Consider the following 10,985-nt stretch of genomic DNA (forward strand, 5'->3'; position numbering starts at 1 on the left):
AGCATACATTTTTAAAATATATGACTTATATTTAATATGAATTTAACTTTATATTCATAAACTATAGTAAATAAATCCCCTCTTTTATTTAAAAAAAATAAAGAGAATTTAAACTCCCAAAATAGAGAAACTCTTTGAAACCACATGCACAAATTCAAAGAGGGAAGGATTCACAAAATTTGACATTGTACTTGCTAAAAGTACAATATGTGAAATATTCTAGTGATTAATGGTTGCCAAATGCTTTTAGGATTTGTTGTAAGGTTAGATTTGTCTCACGCAAGTAGGTGAGAAACTATGTATGTAGTTTTATTTGTGAATTGGATATCTCCTTTCAATTCTAATACTGAGATATTCATAGAGCTTCCGGGTGTTGGAAAGGAGAGGAGGTCAAGCTCAATTCCTTCCCTTTTTGCCTTAATTCGCTCAATAATGAGCGCTTCCTTCCCCACTAATAGGGAGGACCGTTTGCCACCTCACTTTGATTGTCTCTTTGGAATAGTATGTGTGACACATGTTTTCTTATTAAATTGAGAGAGAAACGTGGATTGGATCAATTATTTTAACATAAGCCCAAGAAGGTGGTTACCTTCTTTGGGCGACCTTGAAGTAGCCATTTTGTAGGCTACCTCGTGTCCTTCTTTGGACGACTTCAAGGTAGTCCTTCTTTGGGAAAAACTTGATATAGCCTTTTTGTAGCCTAACTCGAGCCCTTCTTTAGGTGATTTCAAGGATGCCCATATTTGGGCAATCTCGAGACAGCCCTTTTATGGCCAAACTCGAGACCCTTTTTAGGCTAACCTCAAGCTCTTCTTTGGGCTATCTTGAGGTAGCCCTTCTTTGAGCTACCCCGGTCCCCTCTTTGGGTGACCTCGAGCTAACCCTTTTGTGGACAACCTCGAAGTAGCCCTTCTTTGGCCTACCTCGAGCTCTTGTTTGTGCTACCTTGAGGTAGTCCTTTTTTGGCTATCTCAAGGTAGTCATTCTTTGGGTGATATCAAGGTAGCCCTTATGTGGGTTATCTTGAGGTAGACATTCTTTAGCCTATCTCGAGCCCTTTTCTGGGCGACCTTGAGGTATCTCTTATTTGGGTGATCTCGAGTTAGCTCTTAGTTGGTTTACCTCAAACCCTTCTTTGAGCCACTTCGAGGTTGCCCTTCTTTGGGGTACCTCGAGGTAACCCTTCTTTGAGTGATCTCGAGGAAGCTCTTTTGTCAAAGTTCATGAGGTAGTCCTTATTTGGACAACTTCAGACCCTTCTTTAAACTATCTCGAGGTAGCCCAATATTGAAGTAGTTAGTTTGTATCGTACAATCATGGACCCTCCTTCTTAAGTCCCAATAAAATTATACCAATGCAAATATCAATGGAATCAAGTATTAAATTTAAATTGACTTTGATCTAATTGAAATTGATATAATCACAATTTAAGTTTTTACAAAATTGCTTTAAATTTTGATTTTCAAGGTATAGCCAATTCTACACTAACAAATTCAAATCAACTTTAAAATATAGATGAAACACTAGTTTTAACTAAAACCAAATAAAAACAAATGAAATAAACAATCCTAAAAAAATGTACAATTTACTAAACATCTTGTGACCACTTGAATCTTCAACCAAAAAAGAACCCTAAAAAATGAAAGACAAACATACTTTAAACCTCTTCTTCAATTGGGTCTCTCACAAAACACACGTATGAATTAAATGGTATGATGAAAATGGAGGAATATAAGGGTCCATTTGAAGGGTGCCTATGGAACATACTCCCAAATTTGATCCTCATGTGAAACAACTTTAGGGGCGTCAAAATCCATCATTTAATCATTGCCTCCCCCACTAAGCCTCAAAGCTTAAATTGGATTAGTGGAAATATTTAGAGTATATTTTATAGTTTGACCAAATCTTGATGCAAATCATCACTCGACAAAACCTGCTCTCTCTTTTTCATGTGATAAATGAAGTGAAATCAATTACTGCCTGTATTTTTTTAGTGGGTTTTAGAAGAAGGAAACTTGTAATTATTTACTACAGTGTAAGTTGTTTCTAAAGTGATAGTTCATCTGTTTAAAAAAAGACAGACAGTGATTATTATATGCAAGATTGGCTGGACATATAGGTCCAAAAATTTTACAATGGTTTGTATGTCTTATATTACATATATTACTACAATTATCGATGGGAGGAATTTATTAATGTAATTTATAAATATATTTTAAGTGTTTATTGTATTAATTTAGGTAAATTTTAGAGTTTAATTAACCTAAATTTTTTTATAAAAAATTATAAATAAATTGAATTTCTATATATAAGTTTATCATCACGATAATATTGATAATATTAATTAGACTAATATATTCACCTATGTAACACTTACACCTTTAAAAAAGATGTGTTTGTGTTCGTCTGTGTTGAATACCTGCACCGGCACTTAAGATTATATTTAACTTATTTATTTTTTAAAACTATTTCGGTGTTGTTGTATTGGGTAAGAAAAAGATTAAAAAAAACTTCATAGATATTCTCTTTTTTACAAAAGAACATGGATTTGGACCTTTTTTATGGTTTTAGAGTGGAATTCTCTAATTTAGTTGTGTCTCATCTTCAATATACGGATGATACTATTATCTTGGTTAATTGTAATATTGAGAATTTGTAAGCTACTAAGACTATCTTAGGGGTTTTGAGTTGGCCTTTGACCTAAGAGTTAACTTTTTTAAGAGTAGTTTGATAGGTATCAAAGTGGACGTTATCTTTTTGAACTCGGCGGGTAAGTTTTTTCATTGTAATTTTGAGTCTCTTATTCCGGCGGTGGTTTACCCCAGGTCTTGAAACTACTTGAGAACCTCTAGTGTGAATTTCAAAAGGCTCATTTCTTGAAAGCACAAGTTTGTTGGTTTGGGGGTCGTGTGGTTCTTCTTAATTATGTAATTAATGTTATTCTTATCTTCTTCTTATCTTTTCTAAAAATGCTTATGAAGTTTTAAGATAAAGTAGTTAGGATTCAAAAATGGATTATGTAGAAAGGTATGAAAGGTGGTTATAAGATCTCTTGAGTTCAAGTGGAATGATGTTTGTAAAGTGTAAAGGTGGCTCGGGGGTCTGAGACCTTTGTTTGTTTGATTTAGCACGTTGGGCCAAATGGAGGTGGAGGTGATCTCGGAAGCTTTTGGTCTTTGGTTTGACATTCTCGCAGTTAGATATGGTTCTCTTGTTATTTCTTCCTTAAGGGGTGGTATGGATTCAGGCTTCCAGCTTTCAGCCTCCTAGTGGAAAATAATATCTCTACTTCAAAGAGGTTGATTCCCCAAATTGGTTTGTAGGTGGTACCTCTAAGAGAATGTGTTCGGGTTTCTAGATTTATTTTTGGATGAACTCTTGGGTAGGAGAAATCCCCCTCATGGTTAGGTTTCTTATGTTTTTTACTATCTTTAATCTACCAGAGGGGATCGCGGGAGAGATGGGTCAGTTGGTCGATGGGACATTTGGGACTTTAGGAGAAGAGACATGCTTTTAGCTTAAGTAGCTATGATTGACAATCTCTTTTTGTCCTACATGTGACTCTTAATCTGGAGAGAGATAAGTGGAGTTCGAAATATACTAGAGATGGTATTTATTGGCTTGCTTCTGCTTAGCAAGTCCACGTTAACCTTCTTAATTTCTCTGCTCCTCTTACTCCTATTGAGAATTTGACTTTGCCTCTTATATGGGTTAGTAGGGTCCTCTTCAAGGAGAGTGTTCTCTTGGTAGCTTTTGCAAGATGAATTTCCCTCTATAGAGAACTTGTTAAAGATGAGGGTGATTGTTTACCTAGTTGGAGTTGCTTTTCTCATGTGTTGGAATTTGATCAAGTCGGCTTCTCATTTATTTGTCCTATGTGGTTTAGTTTGGTTGTGTGGTATAGAATCTTTAAGTGGTTGGACCGATAAGCGGTCCTTTCTAATGACCTTAGATACCTTTTTGATTTTTTTTCTCTCTTTAGGGGTTAAGACTAGGAGTAAGGGTGGTTATGCTATGATTTAGCATACAATTGTTTCGTCTATCTGAATTGCTCAGAATGATAATATTTTTTCTGGTTCGTCAACAAACGTGTAAAAATTGAAGGATAATAATATTTTATCACTTAAAAATGGTTTCTTAGCATATATGTGGTTACTTTATGTATTTTTTTCTAAACGCCTTCATAATCTTATCATCTGTCTTAACTAATAGAGAATTCAGAGTTTGGTCTTGGTTCTGGGTTGGGTGAATGATTGTGGTACATCTCATTAAAAACTTAATTATATAGATTATGGAACTAATGGTTCGAAATCTAATCTGTTCTTTGATGAATTTGAGTTTTTAGTTGTTTGAGTTGTTTTTTCCTGTTCTATTTTGTCTTCTTAACTTGTTGGGTCTCTCGTGTTGTACCTTGTGTTATTATTGTTTTAATGACAGCTAAGGCTGAAAATGAGTCGAATCGATTCGAACTCGTCTCAGTTCGGCTCGACTCGTTAAGAATTAGTTCAGCTCAAATATCAGTTCGAGTTTGTTACAAAAATTTTTTCAACTCAAACTCGACTCGTTAGAAGTTCACGACCAACTCGATTCTTCTCGATAGGTTCAACTCACTTGCTTCACGGACTTAAAAGTTACTTTTTAAAGTCTACTTTTTATATATATTTTAAATTAATATTTTTTAAATAAAAATATAGAAATAAAATAAAAGTTATAAGATTAGAATTTATGCGATGTTGATTTTATCTGGATGGTTATTTTTAGAAATATTTTACTCACCTGAAAAATATGAATTATTAATTAAAACTGTTAGATTAAAAAAAATATAAGGCTAAAATTTAGAACAAATCTTTAAATCTATTCTTAAAAATAATATAATTCATCTCATATATAATCGAGTTGACTAATAAACTTAACAAATCGAACAAAAGTATACTTCAAATTCAGTTTATTTAATTAAGAAACTTAGTTTGTATCTTATATTCAGTTTATTTGGTTCATAAACCTAATTCAATAATTTAATTGTCTAACTAAATTTCAAATGAAATGAAGAATATTTAAAATTAAAAAATTCAAACGATGTATTTTTATTTGCATAAAATATTCTTTATAAAAAACTATAAAATATGTTTTAATGAAATTAATTTGTAAGCTTTGATATTTTTGCATTACTAGGTCAATTTTTTTTAAGGTATGGTAATTTTTAAAAAATATATAGTGACTGCCAAAAAATAATAATAAGCATGTAGTGCGTGTTTAAATTAATTTTTAACAATGTCTTAACAAAACAAGAAAGAGGCATTAATCTTTCCCTAACTAATTCCAACCAAATAAATATTCTCTAAGTCCCTTCCACACACAAATGTAGGAAAAGCAAAACAAAAGAATGGAAGAATTTGAAGAGTTCCTGGATTAGTGTGAGGTGCAAAGAAGACCAGTGGGAAACCATCACGAAGCAGACAAATCCCCGTTACAACGGAACAAGAAAGAGTTAGTGTTCATATTATGTGCAGCACACTTTACCATGTAACATGGATTTTCCTTGTGACCCCCAAAGACCATATTGGCTAAGGGATTGTGGGGTGGCTCCACCATGAGCACCACCACTCACATGTTCTACCATATATATTATCTTCTCTATGTGCAAAAATAGTTTAGATTCTATATGTTATTTTATTTTAAGCTTAAATGTATTTTTTATCTCATTACTTGATTTAAAATGACATTTTAGTATTTTTATTTTAAAATATGTATTTTTTATTTTTGAGTTTCACAAATTTATATAATTTTTGTGACAATCCACAATTTTACTACTTTTACTACGGGAGAAAATAGATGATTTTAGGTATAGTCGTCTCAAATTTTTGAGACATTGTGTTGGTTAGTTTCAGTTTAAACTGAGATAAAATTATAAAAAAAAATAATGGTTAAATATGTTTTTTATCTCTATAAAATTATTAAATTTGATTTTTAGTCCTTATAAAAATATTATATTTTAGTCCCTACAAAATTATTTATGCACGTAATTTTAGTCTCTGTAGAAGGACTAAAACGTCATGCAAAAATAATTTCATAAAGACTAAAACATGATATTTTTTTATAGAGATTAAAAGTCAAATTTAAAATATTTATAAGGATCAAAAATATATTTAACCTTTAAAAAAATTATATTTAATTATAATTTTTCTAAGAAAAATATTTGTGACATATTTTTTTTATCACAATTTAATCACAATAAATTTTGGACTATGATAGACTGTTTTGAACGCCTTAAAAATATCTAATTTTAAAAATACAAATGCTACTTGAATATTCCATAGTGATGGTTTTATATATTCTTCTCTCAAACTTAAAATTAAGGTAAAATCACAACTTTTTATTAGGCGGAAAATTTGGATTTGGTTTCATATTATAATAGTGTAAAATTTGATGAACAAAAACCTAAAATTTAAAATTAGGGAACTAAAATCTCATCCTAGAAAAAATAGAAGAATTAAAAATATATTTAAGTCTTTATTTATTCTTCTTTATTTAACATTATTATGTTATTTTGAATCTACATTTAAATGAAAGGAAAAGAATCCCAAATGAGTAACATGGTGGTAATATCCTTAAAAGGAGAAGTGCAAACATCCTTAAAACACTGGAGACCGATAGCTTTATGTAATGTGATGTACAAGTTAATTGCCAAAGTTCTTGAAAATTGTCTGAAAAGAGTGTTATATAAGTGTTAGAATCTCATTTGTGTATATTTTGTATATGAATTTTGTGGTATTTCTTAAACTCTTGTGCCAAGTTTGATTTTCTTTTGATGTATTAGGACGTAAATAAATAACTTTTTGTTTATTTTGTATATAAGTTAGTTTAGTAACTTTTGTTAATGTATTTTATAGGTATTAACATTTTTTGGCAAGTTGGAATGAAAAGAAATGATTGGAACAAGCTTGCAAGGAGGTTGGAAGACCAAAAGAAGGAGAATTGCACCAGAAGGTCCGCTTAGCGGAGCTCTAGCGGAGGCAAGTAGAAACTTTTGGTCATCAAGTCCGCTTAGCGGACCTCTAGCGGAGCTTGGCAGAGGCGAACATCAAATGTGAGTCCGCTTAGCGGAGCCCCTCCGCTTAGCGGACCTTGAAGACAAATCAGATATTTTGGCTGTTCCGCTTAGCGGACCTACTTTTTCATCTCTTGTGCTTAGCCACTTAAACTTGATATTTTGTGTGGTTCAACTTACTTTAAAAACATAACACATTTTATAGAAAAAGCTAGGGCAAAGAGAAACGGAGAGAAACCATTTCAAAAGTGTAAAATCAAGATTTCCAAGCATCTTTCTTCATTCTTCTTGAGTTTGATGCCACTAAATCTTGGTTTGTTGCTTGTTGTTGAAGCTTCCATGGCTATGGAGAGCTAAGTTTCATTTTGTGTTAAGATTAGAGGTAGTTAGTTTGTAAATATGTATTTGCTTTGATCTTTTATGTATGAACTTGGTTAATGATTAATATATGGTGAATATCTTGTTATTCATGTTTCATTTGTTGTTTTGGATCACTATTGAGAGATATGTTTCAAATCTAGACCTAAAAGATATTCATCTATCAATAAACAAACTCTAGAGATAGATTTGTGAGTTGATAATCACTTGTATCAAGCTTTTAAGATTATCACGTTGATTGTCGGCATGAGAGATCATCTGACGGTTAATATGATAATAATCACGACATTGCTTTAGAGATAAACAGTATCGAGAGGATATGTGGTTGTATTAATCATTAATAGGTTCATATATTGATCATTAGAGTACATATGAAGCAAACTAACAAACACTAATCTTGACACAGTTTTCTCAAATCGTTTTCAAACCCTATTTTATTGTCTTTACTTACTTTTCATGCTATTTATATTGTATGTCACCAAACTTTCACCCAAACTTAACTCAAAATACACTAAGTTGTAGAACGGCGATAATATCGCATCAATCCCTAAGGAGACGATAAAAGAAATACTTAACCTATGCTTTCTAACAATAAGTGCATTCTTTTTAGAACCAATCGGCTTTTGTTCCTGGGAGATCCATTCTGGACAATGCCATGGCAGAAATCGAGGTGGTTCATCACAAGAAGGCTAAGACTAAAGGTAAGGTTGGCGACATTGCTTTAAAACTTGACATTAGTAAAGATTATGACAAGATCGACTAGAATTACTTGAGGGAGGTTCTCACTACCATGGGGTTCAGCCAAAGATGGTAAAGTGGATTATGCTTTTTGTGGAAACAGTTAACTACTCTGTGAACTTGAACAGTAATAAGGTTGGGCCAATCATCACGGTAGAGGCTTGAGGCAAGGGGATCCCTTATCCCCGTATCTTTTTATCATTTGTTCTGAAGGCCTTACTGCTCTAATTAAGAAGGCAGAAGCCAGAGGAGATATTCACTGATCTAAAATTTGTAAAAATGCTCCGATTATTTGCCATTTACTTTTTGCAGATGATTGTTTTATGTTATTCAAAACTGTTCAAAAGGAAGCTATTGAGATTAAAAATATCCTAGCCACTTATGAAGAGGCTTCTGGACAATCTATCAACTTACTAAAATTTGAGCTCTTCTGTAGCAGGAACATTTCTACGAATATTAAAAGTATGTTGCCTGATACTTTAGGGGTTCAACAAGTGTTGGGGACGGGTAAGTACCTTGGTGTTCCATCTATGATTTACAGAAGTAGGAAAGCAACTTTCAAGTATGTCAAAGACAGATTTTGGCAAAAGATCAACTCCTCGAGTAGCAGAAGTCTTTCTCAAGTAGGTAGAGAAACCCTCATCAAATCCGTGTTAAAAGCTATTCCATCATATACCTTTTGGTGGGGCCGTAACCAGGATATGGGTAAAGGTTTGAATTACCTTTCTTGGGATAAATTGTCTATGTCCAAGAGAGACTGAGGTATGGGCTTTAGAAATCTCAGTGCTTTCAACTATGCAATGTTAGGTAAACAAGATTGGAACCTCATGACAAATCATGGCAATCTTGTTACTAGACTATTTAAAGCGAGATATTTTCCCAACTGCGGATTTATGGATTCAGGTATTGGGCATAGCCCAAGCTATGTTTAGAGGAGCTTATGGAGTTCCAAATTTGTGATACGAGGAGGGTATAAGTGGATCATTGGGTTGGGAGAAAATATTCCTGTCTAGGGTCAAAATTGGTTGTATGACCGCACCTCCCTGATTAACTTGTGGCCGAATAACCAAAAAATAACCAGGCTGAAAGTTGCGGATTTAACGAGTTCTAATTCCAAGTCCTGGATTCCGAATCAGATTTTTCCTCTGGTTGGGAGGGTCTCTATGGACAAAATTCATAATACGCCATTATTCGACGCGTTCCATATGGAAAAATTATTCGGAAGTTTGAAGACAATGGTAATTATTCTGTGAGGAGTGCGTATCGATTTTGTGTTAATGAAGTTATAGACGCCTCTCACCTCACGGCAGATGGGAATTGGGATTTACTTTGGAATTTAAAGATTTCGCCAAAAGTAAAAAAAAATTTGTGGTGGCTCTGTAGAAACTTTATTCCTACTAGAGTGCGGCTTAGAGATAAAGGTGTTGATTGCCCAATTACTAGTGGTATTTGTGGATTGGAGGAATAGAGCATTTATCATCTTTTCTTTCAATGCTCTAAAAGCATAGAGTGTTGGGGAAGTGTGGGATTATGGTCAAAATTACATCTTATGCAAGATTCCCAAGTACATGTTGCTTCGATTTTGTTCTCTTTTTTGCAGGTTGCCAACCAATAGGAACAAGCCACTTTCTCTACTATTCTGTGGAGTTTATGGAAGTGCAGAAATAATCTGATATGGAGCCAAACTGAAGAATCTAAAGATAACATATGTAATCGAGCTATGAATTTATTATTCGGATGGAGAAATATCCAGAAGACAAGGAATTCTAATAAACCCCAAACTCATACTTCAGTTGATCTTTCCTGGAGTAAGTCGTCGGGTGGTCGTCTTAAATGCAACATTGACGCTTATTTTTCTAACAATAAAGTGGGTATTGGTGCTTGTATTAGATACAACAAAGTTTTATTTATTGCATCCAGGACGGAGTGGTTCTCTCATATCACTGAAGTTGCAATTTGGGAAGCTATGGGAATACTTTCTTCTATCAAATGGGTGCATGCGCTTGGTTATGATAGTGTGGATTTTGAATTGGATGCTAAAAACATTGTGGATAATGTGAATAGAAGTCATCCTAACAATACGGATTTTGGTGCTATTACTTTTGAATGTAAGCTTTTACTAGTATCTTTGTCTAGGAACTTTCATGTTAAGTTCATTAGGAGACAAGCTAATGAAGTTGCTCATGTCTTGGCTCGGGCGGCTACATGTTTTGATAGTTTTCAAGTTTTTACCGATGTACCAATATGTATACATTTTCTTATTGCTAATGAAATGAAGTAAGTGTTTTTCCTCTCAAATTTTTTTTTGATAATGGGTCATATATCACACCCATTAAAGTTTTGTCAATTATAAATATGGTTTATTCTTATTCATTGTTAACACAAGTTGCAGGTGGTGCATAAGGCAGAAATTCTAGTGAGAAACAAAGGGTGTACATTTGTAGGATTATATTATTGTGGTTTGACAGCCTCTTGGGATTTGAGAAACACTTTATACACATTGGTCTGTGTGATTCTTATATTAAAAGTTGAAGATATTAGGAAAGACATGGGGTAAAAAAAGGGTTTAGCTTGGGAACTCCAAAGGTTATTTTTTGTAACTCATATTGTAATATTTTGTAACAACTTTTGAAGTATAGTTAACCAAATAGTTGTTCTCTCCCCCGGATATAGATCAATTTGATCGAATTGAGTAAACAATTTCTCTTTGCTATTTTCTCGACAAGTGGTGTCCATCATGGGGCAAAGAGGTTAAGTTTACAGATGAACACCATGAGTTCAAAATGGGACATCAAAAACTTTTTCAACCACAATGACTTCA

The 10,985-nt window shown here is 33.3% G+C and overlaps 1 protein-coding gene across 1 annotated transcript; it reads left to right on the forward strand.

Moving 5' to 3' along the window:
- The first annotated feature begins 9,884 nt into the window (after positions 1-9,884).
- On the forward strand, positions 9,885-10,445 carry LOC131642063 (uncharacterized). Its single transcript, XM_058912350.1, has one exon. It carries the CDS (start codon positions 9,885-9,887, stop codon positions 10,443-10,445), a length of 561 nt encoding a protein of 186 aa, XP_058768333.1.
- The last annotated feature ends 540 nt before the right edge of the window (positions 10,446-10,985 follow it).

Source organism: Vicia villosa, unplaced genomic scaffold (assembly GCF_029867415.1).
Source record: "Vicia villosa cultivar HV-30 ecotype Madison, WI unplaced genomic scaffold, Vvil1.0 ctg.004442F_1_1, whole genome shotgun sequence".
Lineage (NCBI taxonomy): Eukaryota > Viridiplantae > Streptophyta > Magnoliopsida > Fabales > Fabaceae > Vicia > Vicia villosa.

Excerpts from the sequence above, each read along its gene's own strand:
- LOC131642063 (XM_058912350.1), top strand. The coding sequence starts at position 9,885 with ATGAATTTATTATTCGGATGGAGAAATATCCAGAAGACAAGGAATTCT.